A 20,000-nucleotide genomic window follows, 5' to 3' on the forward strand; every position below is an offset into this window, starting at 1 on the left:
CCATTTGGTCCCACTCAAGACGAAGTGTATATTTTACCCTTTGGTCACTGTGGCATTTTCATAGTTAATTCTACACTCAATATGTTGTAAATATTAAAAGCATTACATTTGAAATTGTTGTGGCCTCTGCAAATCTGCAAACTTTTAACTGTATTGTCAGAGTAATTTGGCTCTTCAAAATGTTGCTAATACTCTTTTTACAGTACATTAGCTTACTCTGAAATATTGACAGCCCAGTAATTACTGTGTAGCAAGAGATGTACTGACTGAGCATCAATAGAAAGTGCTAAGGGGGGCTGAGCAGTGTTACTGTAAAACAGAACTGAAACCAGAGAGGAAGTGAAACAAAGAAGCAAGATTATATGAATGTGCTGCAGGGTTATAATGTATCTCTGCAGGGTTAGCTCTGATCTCCAGGCCTATTTTTCTGTAGTATTTACCTTGATCGTCTTCAGAGTTCGTTCCAGCTCCTGCAGTCTACCCTCCTTTTCCTCGAGTAGGGCCCTGTTCACCCCTATGGCACTCTTCATCTTGTCCTGAGAAGAGATTGTCAGTACAGTTGATGAAATCTAATCATCACAAAGCCACTTTAAGGGTAGGATTGTGGCCAATGTAGGCATTGCAAATGCGGCCCATTCCCAAATCTGACGACCTTTTCATGAATAGACTATTTAGGTGATACATGAATACTGGTCTGATCAAAGTCTTTTGCTGGAAATTAGAAATTCAAAAAACACAGAGAAGATCCACCTCTTTTGTATGACAGGACGAGTAATTTTCCCAGTCATAGTAAATTGTTACAAATCTATGGTGGTGGAAAATACTCATGCAAAAGATAACATTTGTGAATGGGCAGCATTAATCCTGGAAGTAAATTACATACTCTACTTTTAAAAATGATTGACATACAGATGAATTCCATGAAACGAATTTAACAGTTGGGTAATAAATAAATAAATAAATAAATAAATAAATAAATAAACAAACAACAACCAAACAAACACAACTGCTTTACCTGTCTGTCACGCCATTCTGCTTTGGCTGAGACGATCGTGTGTCCCGTGTGGTCGTCCATCAAGCACAGCACACAGATTAGTTTCTGGTCGGTGCGGCAAAACACTTTCAATATCTCATCATGTTGAGAGCAGATCTTCTCCTGGAGCCGTGTGGTGGCATTCACCAGTTTGTGCTTGCTCAGGCCAGGTACATCATAGTGCGGCTGGATGTGAGTTTCACAATAGGACCCTGGGCACGTCAGACATGACTTCACTGCATTCACTTTGCATTTATTCCCAGTGCAGATGTCACATTCCACTTCCCCCTGTCCAGACAAGCGGGAAGTTTCAGCATCAGACTGGAGGTCAGTCTTCTTCAGTTTCTCCACAACGTCAGCGATCAACGTGTTTCTGGCCAGTGCAGGTCTCGGGGTGAAGGTTTCCCTGCACTGAGGGCAGCTGTAAGCAACACCCCTCTGGTCCTCCTGGTTCCAGAACCCTGTAATGCAGCTCATGCAGAAACTGTGTCCACAGGGAACGGTCACCGGGTCCTTCAGCAGATCCAGACAGATACAACAGTTGAACTCGTCCTGGGACACCGAGACACTTGTTGCCATTGTTATTACCTCTCTCCAAGACGCCCAGATTAAAAAAGGGCTTGAAGCTTTTGACTGTGACCTCATTAGAATGCAAGAATGTACTTCCTGCTTCAGATCAGGTAAATGTCATCAAAGACATCAACATACAGCTGCTTAAAAGCATGCAAACACTCCAGAAATGGTCAAGGTTATGTAAAAAATAATAAGAAGAACCTTTATTATTGTTGCTTATTGTAAGCATGATATTCAGCTCATAGAGAGCAGGAGTGTCCGAGAAAGTCTCCATCTTCTGGGTAACAGCTCATACGACTCCTGTGAAGATAATTAATTTGAATTTTTTTGAAGTGCCCTTTTAAAGGCATTCACCATTGACCATGGTAAATACATGTAGATGTTGACATGAAATACAAGATAACAAAGGTAACAGGAAAGACTGTTGGCAAAATAAAGCATAAAATATGCTAAATCTTCACTTTGCACTCACTGGCTATGGCTTTAAAAGTCACAGCCTCACAAAGGAATGAGCCCGGCAGAGGAATGATCCCAATCTGGTTAGTTAGGTCGCTAAGACAAGCCTGTGCCATGCTGTAAAATAGTTATGCTAATTAGCCAGGCATGAGAGCTTGTGCTAAACGTGTGTGTGTGTGTGTGTGTGTGTGTGTGTGTGTGTGTGTGTGTGTGTGTGTGTGTGTGTGTGCGCGCGTGAATAATAATAAAAAGATATGGAATAAAAGCTTGGAGAATCATTATTACATCACATTACATTTAGCTTTATTTAAAAAATTTTTTTATCCCAAAGCGATTTACAATTACTTATGTACAGGGTTTTGATTACAGGCCCTGGAGCAATGTGGTGCTAGGTGCCTTGCTTAAGGGCACTTCAGCCATGAATGAAGATGCTAGTTGTAGTAAGGATGAGATTTGAACCGGCAACCCTCTGATCTACAGGCCAGTGCTCTTACCATTGAGACGTGGCTACCGTGCATCACTGATATCGAGCCTCACCACAAGGCCAGAGGTCACAGGAAATGGTTGGAGGAAGTACTTTGACTTGCACCCCATGTTGCAATGGGCAGTCATGGGTAAGCGGTTAGGGCTTCAGACTTGTAGCCCAAAGGTTGCTGGTTTGACTCACGACCCGCCAGGTTGGTGGGGCAGTAATTAACCAGTGCTCTCCTCCATGACTGAGGTACCCTGAGCATGGTTCCGTCCTGCCACACTGCTCCCAGGGGGTGTTCACTCACGGAACTAGCTACTACAAGTAGACACAACTGGCTAACCCTAATCCTACCTAAGTGCAAAATGAATGGGTGTCAATGGAGTTTTCTACCATTATAATTTTTGTGATTTTTAATAATTTTTTGTCCTGAAATATTAATATTAAGTTCGAAGCTAGAAATAATAAGACCCCATTTGAGTAGCGTTTCGATTATTTTGCGCCACTAGATTATTATATACTGGGTCACAAAGCTCAATTTTTACCGGGGCCAAACCCATAAACATTAGCGGGATGCTAGCGAGTACAGGTTGAAATCCTCTAACCTGCTGTAAAACTACACACCTGAACGATTTGTCAATACAGCCTATTGTTAAACAACAGTCATAGTGCTTACCAGGAATGTTTTGTTGATAATATTTGTGACTGGAAATCGCAGTAGCAATCAGGCATGAAAACGGGTCAGGGGTGAAAAAGGTGAGAAAGGTGCGGCGTGGCGCGGTGGTACAGAGCGGCGCGCGCGAATGTGTGGTGTGCAGTGGCGTTTTTGGGGGATAGTGTTGAGTCATACTAGGGGGGTCTGGGGGCATGGTCTCCCATGGGAGAAAATTTAGCTAAAACCGTCTATAAATGATGAATTTTGAGCATACTGTCGCGACCCAGGGACAGTGAACATAAGAAGAACTGTCAACCATCTTCGTTACTTCATGATTGTCATGCTGTCATGTCTGATGAGGGGGGCAGATAGGCAGACAGACAGGCAGACAGACAGACAGACAGACAGACAGACAGACAGACAGACAGACAGACAGACAGATAGATAGATAGATAGAAAGAATGGGTTTTGGTTCTCAGCCTTTTTTCAAAATAAATTCCCCCTTGACCTCATCAAAACCCTACCAATGCCCCCCTTAAAAATAAAATAGACTAATGCCCCCCAATGGCAACTAAGCACCCCCTCCTCTCAACACTATCCAATGTCCCCTCAACGCTTGCCTGGTTGTGATCTCGTTTGAACAGTTAATCATCATATTTCAGACAACTTGTAATACAAAAAATCTTTGACACAGATTGGATAAACTACTGAATTTTTTGTCCATTTGTCCACCTAGTATATCTGTTTCCCTATAAAAAAAATAATAGGAAAGCTCCAACTTTGACCGTGAAAAAAAAAACTGTTTGACCGTGTTCCACTAGATTTTTAATAGGTCATTTAGATGTAGGCTACCAAGGGATTACAAAAAACTTGGCATGATTCCTAAAACAATTTGTCCCGTGTCAAACGATTGACTAAGTTAGGCTTCGCTCTTTCTCCCTCTCCCTCTCTCTCGTGCGTGCTATAAGAAGCCGCAGCATTCGAAGCATGACGTTGGATGCCTCGCGTAGAGATGCGCTTCTTCCCCGGCCGTAGCGCATACGCCATTCCGTAGCGCACAGACCCGTTGAAATAGCCGTCAGGAAAACGTGCCGTAAGCCTACCCAAGCTTTCATTAAGGGAGCTCTTTTGAGAATAAATACTTTTTCACGTGGGCAGGGCAAATGCGGTTACAAATTAATAGGAAAACAGCTTAACTTCTGTGTGGCTAACTACATCCACTGCCTTCTCATCGAAATGCTTGCGTCTTGATGTTCTCATAACAAGAATCATGATCTCAAATAGCTACCTCTCTGGGAAACGTGTAGACTATCTGTGACAGATCGTTTGGACATTTTCTTATAATCAAAGATGTTCTGGAACTAAAAAGAAAGATATTTGATACAACCACGCCAGCCCCGCAGACCAAAGCTTCACCTGTTTAAAACCACAGGTTAATACAGGTCTGTGTTTAAAACGCTTTCAAAGAAAAGTATGAAGGGCGAGCTCGTCCACGTTATTGGCTGTGCCGACAGCAACAAATGCTGTGATTGGTCAAACGTCATTGTCAGTTGTGGAAAGTTTTCTGCGGTAGAGCGCTACACAATGATACAGTAACTTGGCGCTACACTTTTCTCCTCGCTCGACACCCCCCCCCCCCCAAAAAAATTCTCCTCGGATCTACACGATTCACAGAAATGACCGATTTTGATTTCAAAACGGCGAAATTCGCCGGAAGGTGAGGGATTTTCATGCCTGAGCAATGTATTTAGCATATGGGTTCCCCTTTCCATTCCATACATTTTCCCACATGAAGGACTGACCTACGCTCGCCAACTAGTGGACACTCCATCGTTACTGCAGTATGCATGCAAAGCTAACTAGCTACAATGGGAACCAATCAGACTGAACCTTCTCCCTGTTAGAGATTCTCTGCTGCTCCCTTGGGGCGCCATTGAGGGCTGTGCAGTGTGCGCTTGTGTGTATGGGTACATCCCAATATGTGACCTTGCGTCCTCCACTTGTGCTTGTCTCCTCGTCCCGCCTCCTGGCCCCTCCTCCGTGGAGAAAACGATAAAGTTTCCCAGCTGTCAGCCTCGCCACAACAACTTTTGAGGGACTGTTTTTCATTCACCATCCCAATTGCAAATGAGAAAAAGACTTTACAATTCAGCTTTTGCAAGATATTGAAGTATAATGCTGTTGTCAGTGATGTCATCATGACGAGAAGCAAGTGGAGGAGGCAAGGTCACATATTGGGATGCACCCTATGAGTGCTGTGTCACAATGACAATGGGAGTTGCAGTTTCCCAGGTGGGCTTTCACGTCACTTCATGTTTCCAGGTTGTGGCTCAAGCTCTAGTTCTCTGTTCTAGTTCCCAAAGAGTTGTAATACATGGTACCAGGGATGTCAAATGTGGGCCCGGGGGCCAAATCTGGCCCACAGAGTCCTTTTATTCGGCCCGCGAGATCATTTCCAAAGTGTATTACAGTAGTAGGCCTACACATAAATGCATAGCGTAACAATACTTGGAACATGATTTTTTTGTGTCAATATAAGTGAACCCAGGACAATAGCTCACACTTATGTAAGGCACTATGTGCAGGCACATTTGAATAACCATATGACGGGAAAGAATGTGTGAAACTTGAGTGTTAAGTACATGCACGCACAATTTTAGTCCATGTTTTAAAATAAAATTGAGTTCGGCCCGCGACTTTGTTCCAGATTTTGATGTTGGCCCTCAATTTGAGTTTGACACCCCTGAAATATGCAGAGACGTAGCCCCCCCCTATAGGTATCAACTAGTAATGTGTTTCAACATTCACATTCAGATTACCACATACCTCAGCCTCAAGTTCGTCACTCATCAGCCACCTTTTCTGGGAGATGCAAGTTTATTATGAAAAGAAAACGCCAAACCGAAACATTATGCAGACGACAAACCTTCCCCTAGATCAGGGATGTCAAACTCAGGGGAACCATTTTATTTGGCCCGCGAGATCCTCTCTAATGTGTATTACAGTTGGCCCACATACACCATTAATGTATAGCGCAACATGACTTGAACATGGAATTTGCTGTCACAGGATGTACAGATACATTTTAACTAACAAATATGATGGGAAAGACTGTATGCACAATTTAACTACGAGTATGAAGTGCATGCATGCACAATTTTAGTCCATTTGTAAAAATAATTGTTGAGTTCGGCCCGCGACTTCGTTCCAGATTTTGATTATGGCCCTCAGTCAATTTGAGTTTGACATCCCTGCCCTAGATCAAGACAGAAATCCACAGACTGTGTTCAAAACACAAATTCAGGATACTTAATACCGATCATATTCAGGATACTGATCTGCATATAAACACACTCAGTGCAGTTCTTGTTATAAATTATATGGAACATACATTACTTATTATGTCTTCTAACTGATACAGAGCACAGACTCAAGTTTTTATCACAGTACTTATTTTATTTACAACAAACGAAGAAGAAGAAGAAAAGAAGAAACTAAGTTTGACTGTTTCCCAACAGAACACGTCCAATAAGACGTCAACATAACATTACCCAATAACACAGAGTACTGCAACAGTGTCACAACAACTGACAAAAAGAGGCACAAATTAATGGCTGATGCCATAATTACTCAACACTAAGGTTTATACTATGATTGATGCATGGAAAAATGCGCGCGCGCGCACGCACGCGCACGCGCACACACACACACACACACACACACACACACACACACACACACACACACACACACACACACACACACACACAGCTGTGTCTCATTTGGTTTCTGCATACAGGATTTTATGCAGCAAAGGCGTCAGCTGAGTCCCATTAATGTAGATAGAAAACATCTCAGTCCCATCAATGTAGATAGAAAGCATCTCAAGTCTCATTGGTGTAGATGGGAAAGCATCTAAAGTCTCATTGGTGGGAAAGCTGCAGTTGCTAAGAGCAGTTATGCATGATCCACCACAGGTGTGTGTGTGTGTGCCATTTCTGCGTGAGGTGTGTGTGTGTGTGTGTGTGTGTGTGTGTGTGTGTGTGTGTGTGTGTGTGTGTGTGTGTGTGTGTGTGTGTGTGTGCCATTTCTGCATACGCTCTGCATGAGGTGTGTGTGTGTGTGTGTGTCTCATTTCTGAATACGGTCTGCGTGTGTGTGTGTGTGTGTGTGTGTGTGTGTGTGTGTGTGTGTGTGTGTGTGATTTCTCAGTGAGATCTGTGTGTGTGTCTCATTTCTGCGTGATGGGAAATGAGTTCTGGTCCATCAGCTCCCCGACTCTCTCCTGCAGGATCTGGACCACCTCCGCCAAGATGAAGACATGCGTGTCATCAAGGTCCTGAATGATGAACTTCTTACCTGGAAATAAACATCCATATAAATAATAACAACAAATATACATACAACTATACATACAAAATGAGGATATTATACGGCTGCCGTTCAGGACGCAGTTTCTCGAAAAACAATGTTGATGACTAGTTAGCAACTTAGTAGGTTGTCAATGGGAAGTTGCGTTGGAATCAAGTAAGTTGCTAACTGAGTTAGCAACGGCAATGTGGAGAAACGCATCCCATGGACTGAATAATGAACTACTTAAACCTGTTAATAAATATAATGAATGGTGATGGTGATAATGAATGGTGATTGAATGATGATTGATTACATGAGGGATCACATGAAGGATTATTCATGTAGACACGTCTCTGCATGCATAACCCCCGTCTGTGTGTGTGTGTGTGTGTGTGTCTTACCGAGAGCCGACGTCTCGTCAAGGAACAGGAGGAACTGCTTCATGGCCGGATCACTACAACACACACACACACACACACACACACACACACACACACACACACACACACACACACACACACACACACACACACACACACACACACACACACACACAATTATTGGAGGTACTTCATAGCTGGGTGTCAATACTAAATGAGTGTGTTCACTTATATGCACACATTATATTATATCAACACAACGAGGCAACCCAGTGTGCTTTACAAATAATTATGAAAATTAAAGCATACTTAATTCTCATGCACTTTATGCTTACATGTCACCGCCACCGCACACAGTGACTAAAACAAAAAACCCCATGCAGCAGGATGATAGCCTTGTTTCATGAATGCATTGCGTTTTCTATAAGTTAATTGTATGAGAGATCTGTTGGTAGATTAATACATCGTCAAAGCAGGGAATAACGTGCTTTCCTGGCACACACAGTGACGACGCTCAAAAGCTGCGTTGTTTTCAAATGCACACAACACGGCAGATGACAGCAGCTCTGAACACACACCGACGTGTTGACAACACCGCAGCCCTAGACACCACGCACACACAGGTTTACAACAGACTAGACGGGATTCACCACACACACGTTTAAAAGAAGACGGACTGTACTTTACCATTCCACAAGAACTCCTTTAAGCACGTTCACCATCTTTCCCCACTTGTCCTCAAAATGTGTCTCTCGGGAAAGGAAATGGAATAACGAGTCGACGACGACGCAGAGAAACAGACGCCGCTGCCCAACTAAACAACAGAGGCTTCGGGGTCGTATGTGAAACTGTCCTCCGCGTCAACTTACATATCCCCACACTTTATTATGTCCGAGACCTGGTTATTTACTGCCTTAATATCATGAAGCGAAATGACAGAATATGTCGAAATATTGGTGACGAACACAGAACGGATTCACTCAAAAGCCGAGAAAACAGTGAAGTACGCAAGGAAAGAGCATCGGGTACCACAACAACCCGATTTAAAGGTTCCTAGCAACGACTGTTCCTACGAGTCTACCAAGTGGCCCTCTTTGGACGACCAGCAGCGTAGACTAGACCTACTGTTATTAATCCTGAAGGAAATGTAGGTGTCTCATATCATCTTACATAAATATACAAAACATATACAAAGATCTAATACGCATACTTGGTACGTTTACATGAGGCATTTAAATCCGATTTAACTCACTTTAAATCTCATTAAAACTTAATTCCAATTTAAAAACATCATGTAAACACTTACCGAACAGGATTTAAGTTTATTCCGATTTAAACTTAAGTCCGATTAAAGTGGGTGGTTTACTCCTCTTTTAAATCTGATTAAACACGTTCCTCTGTCATGTAACCTTTTAATCAGAATTACAATAAATCCGGTCGTTCCACGCATGCTCGTTGACCACACGATGGCGCCAAGAGCCCGTGCTCTTTGTCAGTGAGAAAAAGATGGCGGCACTTCCTGTTGATTTTCACATGAAAGTTTTGCTTAATTTAAAGTCCCTAAGCGACTATAAATGTTGTGGCTTCCATATATTGATGTAAAAGTGCCCCACGAAGTAATTAAGCACAACAAAGTTACTCCACATCACCCTTTCACCAGTTCGTTTTTCTAAGCTAGGAGGGTGCTAACTAGCATTTGAAAGAACCAGACCCAAAGGGGATTTTACCAGCCTTGAGTCCACTGAGGGAATTCATTTTCGGGCTGAAGATTAGCTTGTGTCCCAGTAGTTCCCCGGAGGTTTGGCGACCACGCCCCCACGCCTTATTTGGCTCACTCAGCACGTGCGTCCTCAGTCCAATCGCAATGCTTTATTTTCCCCAGACGTTTAATCGCATTTAAGTGAAATTGCCATGTATACACGTCGCAAAATAACTCTTAATCCGATCTACTTAAATCCGATCTATTAGATCCGATTCAAAAACATCATGTACACGTAGCAATTGTAGGGCTACATTCATTGCAGTAGCCTAAACATAGCCTACGCTTGAGCAAAGATGGAGGGGCAAAAACACCCCACTAATGAAAATGTTCACCAACGTCTTCCATCTGTGCCTTTTATGAGCGTTTCAAAATTCTACAATTGTGCCCCCCCCCCCCCCCCCATGTGGACTTGAAGCTGGCACCTGATGCACTTCAGTAGGCCTATAGCCTATACTTAGGCTACTCCCCCCCCCTCTGTCTCTCTGTCTCTGTCTGTCTGTCTGTCTGTCTCTCTGTCTGTCTGTCTGTCTCTCTCTCTCTCTCTCTCTCTCTCTCTCTCTCTCTCTCTCTCTCTCTCTCTCTCACACACACACACACACACACACACACACACACACACACACACACACACACACACACACGGTAGTAGGCCTACAGAGCAGCTATCCCAGGGGTTGAGGAGGGTGGGGTGTAGTGGGGGATTGTTCTGTGTTTTGGACGTAATGGGTTATTGTTCTGTGTTAGGCAACCTTTTGTTCAGTAAAGTGTCCAAGGTAGTGCAGGCGCTTGTGCCAGGGGTGCGGGTGAGGGTGGGGTGTAGTGTAGTTGCTTCCTCAGTGAAAAAGAATCAAAGGGGTTGGGTGGGGGGTAGATGACTGTGCATGCAAGCGTGTGTGCTTGTGTGAGGGTGGGTGGGTGTTGGTGACTACACGTGCCTCTTTCAGGGCCCGACTACACGGAAACGCTTTCCACTGAATACAATATTTTTTGTATCGTTTGGCCCTTGCATCCATAAGGAACCAACCTTTTGGGTAGGCTAGCCCAGTACGTACAATATATTTTTAGAGCGAGTTCCAGAGTGGGAAGGTCTAGGAATGCCGCCGTTCCCATTGCCATCTTTATGTCTAGAACGGATTTGTTTACCTACGTCAAAGAGTGTCGTGTACGTTTTTTCTCTCCGAGTGGCATGAAAAAAAGAACTGCTGCTATCTGGCGGCCAACTTCCTGCATTGTCTTCAGAGAATGAACAAGTACCCACTACACCACTCGTCGGAATAAGTTCAGCCAATTTCAACATGCTGTTGTAATGCTCACCACCCTGGACTTGTCAGTAGCCTACCTCAGATTTTTTTTTTTTCTTCAGCCTTTTCCGAGATCCTGGGCACTGTAATGGGGGCAGGTCAAAGTGTTTGTTTACATTTCAAAAAAACATCTTAATTTATTCCCAATAACATCCAAAAGGTTATGCAACATCAGCAGACAACTAGCAAACAGTGATACCTTTTGGGAAAAATATTTGGAGTAGGCCTATGTTAAAGGGACACTGTGCAGGAAATGGTCAAAAAAGGTACTGCAACTATTAAACAAATATTTTCTAGTATGGTCCAAGTACAGTCATTTTTGCGGCTAAAAATGGCTATTTTTGGAAATTCAAAATGGCGGACCATGGAGAAGATCCCCCTTTTCATGTATGAAAAGTGTAATTTTTCCAGTCATAATGAATACTTAGAATTTGATGCTAGTGGTAGGTATTCATGAAAAAGGTAACATTAGTGAATGGGCAGCATGAATTCTGGAAATAAACCACAAAAAATCTCACACAGTGTCCCTTCAAGAATGTTTTAAATGTAAACAAAATCTGCCCCCATTTAGAATAGCTCAGATCTCGGAAAGGGCTGAGCTGAAAAATGCAGCATTACCGGATACTGACAAGTCAAGGGTAGTGTGAGCAACAGCACAGTGAAATTGACAGAACTGGTCCTTGGGCGGTGGTGGCTCAGGTGGTAGAGGAGCTGTTCGGTAACCAGAAGTTGCTGCCTGACCCCATCGATGTGTCCATGAGCAAGATACTTAATCCGAAGTTGCTCCTGGTGGCAGAGTGGTACCCTGAAGCGACTGGCACCGCTGTGTGAATGTGAGTGTGAATGGGTGACTAATGTGAGGCATACAATGTAAAATGCTTTGAGTGCTCGAAAGAGTGGAAAGGCACTATATAAATGCTGTCCATTTACCACAATGTACTGACAATGCGCCGTGTCATTATATAAATGTTATAAAGTGTGTTAACTCCTCATATCGGAATTATTTGTAATAATACATCAACCAGCCTATTGTACATGATTAATACAGTAAAAGAAATAACTCAAAACTCAAGTGTGAATTGCCTACATTCAGCTGAATCACCAAACAAAATGTAAAATGAATAACAAAATAAATAGGCCTAATTGAAAATGCTGTTCAATGCATAGTTTTATTTGTGTTTCTCCACATTGTCTTGTCTTTCTGATACACAATATGCAGCCTATAGGAGTCATTTCAAATCAGGCTTACATTAACACACAAGCACAAGCGCGCACACACACACACAAACACACACACACACCAACTGACATTAGGCCTCTCTCTCTCTCTCTCTCTCTCTCTCTCTCTCTCTCTCTCTCTCTCTCTCTCTCTCTCTCTCTCTCTCTCTCTCTCTCTCTCTCTCTCTCTCTCTCTCACACACACACACACACACACACACACACACACACACACACACACACACACACACACACACACACACACACACACACACACACAGCGCTCCCTCAGGGGGCATGTGACAATATAAGACTGCCTGGACTTGTAACTTTGCCTTGTGATTTTGAAACAGACAGATTTCCCCATGTGCCACACAAGTCATCATTTCTTTTACAGATATAAAGCATCATGTTATTTGTACTGTAGTTTGAATGTTTGAATGTCCAATATAAAACTGACTTAACCGTAAGGACATAATCGGACTGAGGAAAGGATGCGAGTTTAGAGAACTGACCTGCACCCATGTAACGGATGTAACCTAGTGTGTACCCCATGAAGGACATTGGGCTGAGGGAAGAATGCGAGTTTAGAAAACTGACCTGCACTCATGTACTGTATACATGGATTCCAAATGTTTACAAACAGATGACTCTGTGCGCACACAGGGATTCCAAAATGCTAGGCAGCTAGGCGATTATCACTGGAAGTGCCATTGGAGCCCTGCACAGTGTATGACAAGAACCTGTTGTCTTGTCGGCTGGCGGATTTATCCACTTGCTTGCACTTTGTGCTCTCAATGACACCATTTAGGAGAACAATCATGTCGCTCAAAATTCTTTGGTTCTTGTAGGTGGGTCTTAACTACAGCTCTCCTGAGTGGTCTGAATGATTGAGTGTGTTTCCTATAAGGCCTGTGTGGTGCTCCTGTGGGTGGGTCTTAAGATAGTGTCTCTGTCCTGATTGGTTCAGAAAGGTTGGAGCAGGCTTCACCAAACAAGTTTTTCTTCTTTTGAGAGTGCTGACCAAAATATTATAACACTTAAAAATTAGAAAAAGGTTGCACCATAAAGAACATACACATGGCACGACCTTTTCTCATTTTTCTGTCCTGATTGGCCAATATGATGCTATTGTGGGCAGTTCTTAAGTGCGGCTCTCCTGATAGGCTCGTATGATGCTGTTGTAGGCAGGGGGCGGGGTTTGCTGGGGGCTCTCCAGGCCGCTGGGGGCGGGGTTTCCCCAGAAGGAGTCTGGACGGGGCTTTCGGATGCTGGAGACTGAAGATTCCACAGCAGCGGCGATGGCGGGGGCAGGGGTGGTGGTGGGGGTGGCACCAGGGGTGGTGGTGTTGTTAGTGGGGCTGTTAGCAGGGAGTGTGAGTGTGTGTGTGCGGGGCAGCGTAGCCTGTTGGCTCTGACTCCCTTCCTCTGCCTGACGCGCAATGTGGCTGACCTGTAACACATACACACACACACACACACACACACACACACACACACACACACACACACACACACACACACACACACACACACACGAACAAATACACACACAGACACACATGGACACATATGAACACACACATAAACACTCACATGAACACACTCACCTTGCCTCTCACAATTATATTGTATATTATGTTATTAACGCGCTGTGTGTGTACAGTGTGTGTGTGTGTGTCTGTGTGTGTGTGTGTGTGTGTACGTACAGTGTGTGTATGTGTGTTTACCTGCAGCAGTGGGTGAAATGTGGAGGCGCGGAAGCTGCTCTTGCGTCCAAATTCGTCTCCATAGTAACCGGTGTCGGGGGCAGAGCCTTGTCGGTGGAGACTAAAGGCGGCACTGGCCAGACTGTTGTTGCTACGGCGATCAGTGGTGGAGCCTGTGCCGCTGGTGCGGTGGAACGACGGCCGGGAACGTGGTGAGGACGAGCGGTTGCTAGGGCGGTTGCCGGAGCGAGTTGTCGGGCGTGTGATGCTAGCGGACGCTTTGCGCCGAGACATCCACGTCAACAACATGTAGACCAACGCGCCTAGCAACAAGCCCACCACCATGGAGAGGCAGAATGCCAGGACCAGCTCTCCTAAGGGAGGAAAGAAAACCATTAAATTAAAGTAAAATAAAACCATTATTGTAAATGTCTATATAAATATCAGATAATATTGTATTACATTACAGAGCTAAGCCGCGTCCACAATAGGCCTATGTACACCAGGGAACATACAGGAAGGAAAGATAGGCCTATGCATTACATTACACCACATTACATTACACGTGAACCATTACTTTATCCCACATCAGACCAGGGAAGGACTATGTTTCCATGGGCCCCTGGGCCAGACAAAAAGAATGGGCCCCCCTCAAAGGTAGCGCACGGTTCCAAAAGATTTGTGGGTTTACTGTTAGTCAAGTCAAGTCAAGTAGGTTTTATTGTCAATTTCTTTACATGCACTGGTCATACAAAGAATTTGAAATTACATTTCTTGCTTTCCCATACAGACATAGACTAATTAAGGTAAGGACATAGACAGTATAGACATAGACAGTACTTATACATGGACTTAAGACAGTATGGACATAGACAGTGCTCATACAGACATTTAAAGTGCAAGACTGGACAACAGAAGACTTGTAGAGGACATACATTAAGAGGTATTTGTTGTGTTTTTGTGCTTTTCCTAAAAAAAGTCCTTTATAGCGTTCTGACATGGTAATAGTAGCATTTTGAAGAAAATAAATATAAAAAGGTCTGTCAAGTACACCAGCAGCAGTGTGTGTGTGTGTGTGTGTGTGTGTGTGTGTGTGTGTGTGTGTGTGTGTGTGTGTGTGTGTGTGTGTGTGTGTGTGTGTGTGTGTGTGTATGTGTTTAGTGCAGGTAGAAGGTGCGGTGTGCGTCTTGTGTGTGTGTTCGTGTGTCTGTGTGTGTGTGTGTGTGTGTGTGTGTGTGTGTGTGTGTGTGTGTGTGTGTGTGTGTGTGTGTGTCAGTGTGTGTATGTTGGGTTTAGTGCAGAAAGTGCAGTGTGCTTGTGTGTGTGTGTGTGTGTGTGTGTGTGTGTGTGTGTGTGTGTGTGTGTGTGTGTGTGCATGTTTTGAGTTAGTGCAGGTTGAAAGTTCAGTCACAAGTATAGTAGTGCAGGTGGAATGTTCAGTCGCAGATATGGTGGTGGGGGATGGGGGGGGGGGGGTTGTCAGTGGCCTTGCTGGCTAGAGGCTGACAGTGGGGGGGGGGGTTGTCAGTGGCCTTGCTGGCTAGAGGCTGACAGTGGAGGGAGAGTGGGTTGAGTGTTCAGCATCTTGATCGCTTGGTGCATTGTGCTGCTCGCCAGCCGGGTGGTACGGGAACGGAGGCGCCTGTACCTCTTTCCAGAGGGCAGGAGGCTGAACAGTTTGTGTGCAGGGTGGCTTGTGTCTTTGATGATCATCAGTGCTTTCCGGGTGAGGCGTGTGGTGTAAATGTCCTGCAGGGAGGGGAGTGGTACTCCAATGATCTTCTTCGCTGTGTTCACAACACGCTGGAGTTTAACGCTGGAGTTAGTTTAACAAAGATGTTAGAGAGCCTTCGTTGTTGAGTAAATTTGTAAATACAGTAATTTAAAATGCAATTTTAACACAATATTATAACACAAATAGCCTAAAAAATAGTTTCTTTTGTGTCCCATGCTTACAGTCAAGCATGATAGTGGGACTAACATAGCCTGGCGACGCCATCCTATGTACTCCACCCAAAGATTTTGGCTCCGCACATCGTCTGGCAAAAGCCTCGAGCTCGGTTCTCTCAGTGTTTAGCCAATCAGCAAACAGTTGAGAGTGGTGATGCAGAACTCACCCGCAAGGTCAGTTACTGATTGGTTAAGGTAACTATATTCATACTTTTGTTTTGTTATTTGTATGCTTTTGCGATGCTATATCGTAACAGTCATGCTAATAAATGTGGGGATCTGGGTGTCTCTGCTGGTGTTTACCTGTCCTGACAGGGTGTTGACCTGGATCATGTGACTTGTTCTGAGTCACATGACTGATTAGGAAGTTTTAAAGTTTTGCTTGTGGAGTGTTCACACCAAAGAGGCTTGAGGCAAGAGCGCTTACATACGACATCAGAGCATAGTACGGAATGATGGCGAGGGGAGTACAATTCTTCTTCTACGGTCAGTATTGGAAGCATTGTTAAGTACAATGGGGCACCTAAGTCACGCCCTTATACTTACGATCCGTCGGGCTGGAGCTCTCACAATTTTTAATGAGAGTTAATGGAGCGAGTCAAGCTAAATCCTCATCCCGTTTGGCATGTGCTCCGGATTTCACATATGATGACAGTGAATTTGAAAGGTTTGGATTTGTGTCGTAAGACCACTCATTTTCGACAGGCAAGAAACGTTATTTTGGCTTTTTTGCAAAACTGTGTTAGAGACTACACGTGCGCCTCGCATATCTGGCGTGAACCGATGCACAGCCAACCCTACTGCTGCAACGCGGCTTAAGTGGCTGCACGTCGGGCATGCGACGTCTGTTGTGTGTAGTCCAAATAATTACATATTTTTGCACACACACAACTCAAAAATCGCTTGCCAAGTGAAGTCAACAAGCACACCATTGGATGTTGTTAATTCTGAGGCACAGCATATGTGTGATCGACGGGGAAATGCGAGGTGGATCGGAAAATAGCTTTGATCAGTCCATTACAGCCCAGTCAAACGTTTTTGCGTTCCCAGCTCCACGAGCCGCCCGGAAGGGGTGGAGACTTAGGTGCTGTTTCCACGTAGCAGGATATTTTTTTAGCAGGGTATTTTTTTCTCCTGCTAGGTGGAAACGCAACGTGTGGATAAAAAAATCCTCCATTGTAACAAATGCGTTTCAGACCCCTAAACAGGATATTTTTTTCTCCTGCTATTTTTTTCTCCTGCACCTGGATTTTTAAATATCTGCTACGTGGAAACGGAAGGCCAAAACCAATGCAAAACCAATACAAGCAGGAGAAAAAAATATCCACATATAAAAATATCCAGCTACGTGGAAACGGCACCTTAGGTGCCCCATGCCACTTCCGCGAGGGTCGGAGTGTGGAACAGGTCATAGGACAGCGTGAATGTTTGTCAGCTGTCCTTAATTACCCCCAGCAATTACTGCTGACCAACAGCTGCAGTTAATTTGGCCACACACTAAACACTAGGGCCCAATTCGAAACGGGAGGCAGTGACTCGATGACTCTCCTCCTACATAAACATGTCACTGATCAGATAGGTGAAGTTAGCTGATGAGGCAGCCGTTACGAATGGCACTAACGAGTGCGCCGCCTTGCGCATTTGATGTTACGGCGATTCTATGGCGGGAGTTACGTTCATCACGTTAGCGCTTAGCTTACGCATGCTATTTGAACGGTGAATGATCGTCAGACGGCGGAATCGTAAAATAGGCTATAAATAGATCTAGCGACAGCATATTTAGATACTACAATGTTGATTTATGCATTCGATTTTCAATATCTACATACATAAGTGTCAGAATAAAGAGTATGATAAGGTTGTAGCTTGGGTAGTAGCCATGTTTGTTTTTCAGGTTTCCGGTTGAGAGGGAGGTGGCGCACAGCATGTTGGGTACCAAGGCAGCGAAGTCAGCATCTGATGTATCCTCGAAATATCCTCGTTACGCCCACAAATGCAGTCAACTGCCGAGAGAGGAAATGAAGCAATTTTTCGTTTCGATCCACACTTCATGACTCGATGTCCAGTTAGCTCACTGGAAGGACAGCTGCCTTCCCTGTTTCGAATTGGGCCTAGGTTCGTTCAAGACGGCGTTTTTTCGGCCAGGCAGCCAATTTGCTAGGCAGTGAGCATGCTCACTGTGTCCGCGTGAAGCATCCCGGTTAGAATTTCCGTTCACGACGCAGCATAAGGGAGTGACCTCTGCGCCGCAGTCATGTCACATGGCGAAAAACCATCGAGGGAACAAAAGTTTTTCTTAGCAGCCGCGCAGTACCATAAGGGCAACTGCTGGGCATAGGACCTCCTCCAATCCGGTGATTGGAATTCATCAATCTGACGTGAATTGCAGGTGTAGCCCACATGCTTGTGAGGCAGTTGACTCGCTGCTCCAAGTAGGAAGCAGCGTTTTTTATGTCTTGGGAAAAAAACTGTCCAACTTGTTTGCCAAGCATTCAACTCCACCTTTATTAGACTATGCTGATCTCGAGTTGATCAAGCATTTTTATGCTTGGTTGCGTCCGTGCCTACTGACAACCGGATATCCTCTTTCGGGTTTTGCAGAGGACGGAAATGTTTGTCGCACCGACTGACCATGCGCAAGGGAGTTAATTTTCCATCCACTCGTGTCCTCAGGCTACGCCCCCGTACTACACCTTGGCCAATGCATTTAAGAGTAACTTGGTGTCGGAATGGCGGTATGAAAAAGTGTGGAGGTGTGTCGGAATGGCGGTATGTCGGAATGGCGGTTGCCCCCCGTTGTGTTTCACATTCCAGGTAAGCTAATGGTAGATATAATACATGTTCCAATTAAGCTAACACTAGTTTTAATGCACATTCCAGCTAAGCTAATACTGATTATAATACACAATCCAGCTAAGCTAATTGGAGCAATAAGAGAGAGAGAGAGAGAGAGAGAGAGAGAGAGAGAGAGTGTGTGTGTGTGTGTGTGTGTGTGTGTGTGTGTGTGTGTGTGTGTGTGTGTGTGTGTGTGTGTGTGTGTGTGTGTGTGTGTGTGTGTGTGTGTGTGATAATAGTGAGGGTGAGCGTGAGAGAAAGAGTTTGTGTGTGTGTGTGTGTGTTTGTCAGGGCTTGACATTGGCACCTGCCAAGTAGTCAAATGCTGATAAAACTCGGCTGTGGCTAGTAATAATTTCAGTTTTGTCAGAGGACGCGCTCAACTTCTGGGAAAAAATTAATCACTTTGGGTGCGCGATAAAATGTATCAACTTAAAGAAGAAAAATCTGCACTCTCATTATTTATTTATAAATTACCACCATGTCCACAAGCTGGCGCGTTTCGGCTCTTAAGCCATCATCTTGATGATGGCATAATAATTTCAGTCTCACTTGGCAGGTTTCTTATCCTTGGGTATCATCACAAATCACAATAGCCTTTATTGTACTGCTACCATGTGCAGCAATTGTTGTTTGAAGCTTCAAGAGAAACATATTGACCTAGCGTACTCAGTTTTTAAGTGACTGATTTGCATGACTTGTCTTGTGGAAAGCTATGCTCATAGAACCGATCTTATTGCTTAACATAAAGAACTGAGAACAAAACAGTGTCCATTACACAGGCTGAATGTCTGTAGCTCGGCAAAACCAACAGGCCTTCTACACAAGAAAGTTTCTGCACAAGAACGTTTCTGTCAAGCCCTGGGGCCTACACTAAAAAAGCTGGTTCAGGAGTAAACCAGGTTAAGTTAAGAGGTAAATCATCTAATAGAAGAGCCTGGAGTTCTCAAATATTTCTCTTCTATTAGATGACTTACCTCTTAACTTAACCTGGTTTACTCCTGAGCCAGTCTCTTAGTACTGTATAGACCAGTGATTCTCAAAGTGTGGTCCGGGGACCACTGGTGGTCCGCGACAGAGCTCAGGTGGTCCACAAGGGGATTTCTACTTTTCCAAGACAAGCTAGCATGAGGCTATTTGTAACATTATTACAAAGCTAAACATAGCTGGCATAGCGGACAGGCTTGTAAATATCAATAAAAAAGTAAGTGATCTGCATCGAAATTAGCAGTGTCAAATTATCACCCGTGGTCCCTGACCATTTTTGGGGGGACAAAGTGGTCCTTGGTCTGACAAAGTTTGAGGA

General features: G+C 44.3%; 3 protein-coding genes across 3 annotated transcripts in view; all 3 read right to left on the reverse strand.

The window, feature by feature from the left end:
* The window catches only part of LOC134460458 (E3 ubiquitin/ISG15 ligase TRIM25-like), a 2,501-nt gene extending 889 nt beyond the window's left edge, over nt 1-1,612 (reverse strand). The window contains exons 1-2 of the mRNA XM_063212848.1: nt 1,016-1,612; nt 441-536 (exon numbers count right to left, since the gene is read on the reverse strand). Coding sequence (XP_063068918.1) covers nt 441-536; nt 1,016-1,612 — 693 coding nt within the window. The remainder of the gene's footprint in view (nt 1-440; nt 537-1,015) is intronic.
* A 5,684-nt stretch (nt 1,613-7,296) lies between these two features.
* On the reverse strand, nt 7,297-8,967 carry gtf2h5 (general transcription factor IIH, polypeptide 5). Its single transcript, XM_063214467.1, has 3 exons — nt 8,607-8,967; nt 7,941-7,993; nt 7,297-7,545 (listed from the first exon to the last, which is right to left on the reverse strand). The coding sequence occupies exons 1-3, from the start codon at nt 8,639-8,641 to the stop codon at nt 7,418-7,420; spliced, it is 216 nt and encodes a 71-aa protein (XP_063070537.1). The 5' UTR covers nt 8,642-8,967; the 3' UTR covers nt 7,297-7,417.
* Nucleotides 8,968-12,428: 3,461 nt separating this feature from the next.
* The window catches only part of myct1a (myc target 1a), a 9,715-nt gene continuing 2,143 nt past the window's right edge, over nt 12,429-20,000 (reverse strand). The window contains exons 2-3 of the mRNA XM_063214468.1: nt 13,931-14,283; nt 12,429-13,653 (exon numbers count right to left, since the gene is read on the reverse strand). Of these exons, the coding sequence (XP_063070538.1) occupies nt 13,345-13,653; nt 13,931-14,283 (662 nt within the window). The 3' untranslated portion in view covers nt 12,429-13,344. The remainder of the gene's footprint in view (nt 13,654-13,930; nt 14,284-20,000) is intronic.

The sequence above is a fragment of the Engraulis encrasicolus genome, chromosome 13 (assembly GCF_034702125.1).
Source record: "Engraulis encrasicolus isolate BLACKSEA-1 chromosome 13, IST_EnEncr_1.0, whole genome shotgun sequence".
NCBI classification, from domain to species: Eukaryota; Metazoa; Chordata; class Actinopteri; order Clupeiformes; family Engraulidae; genus Engraulis; species Engraulis encrasicolus.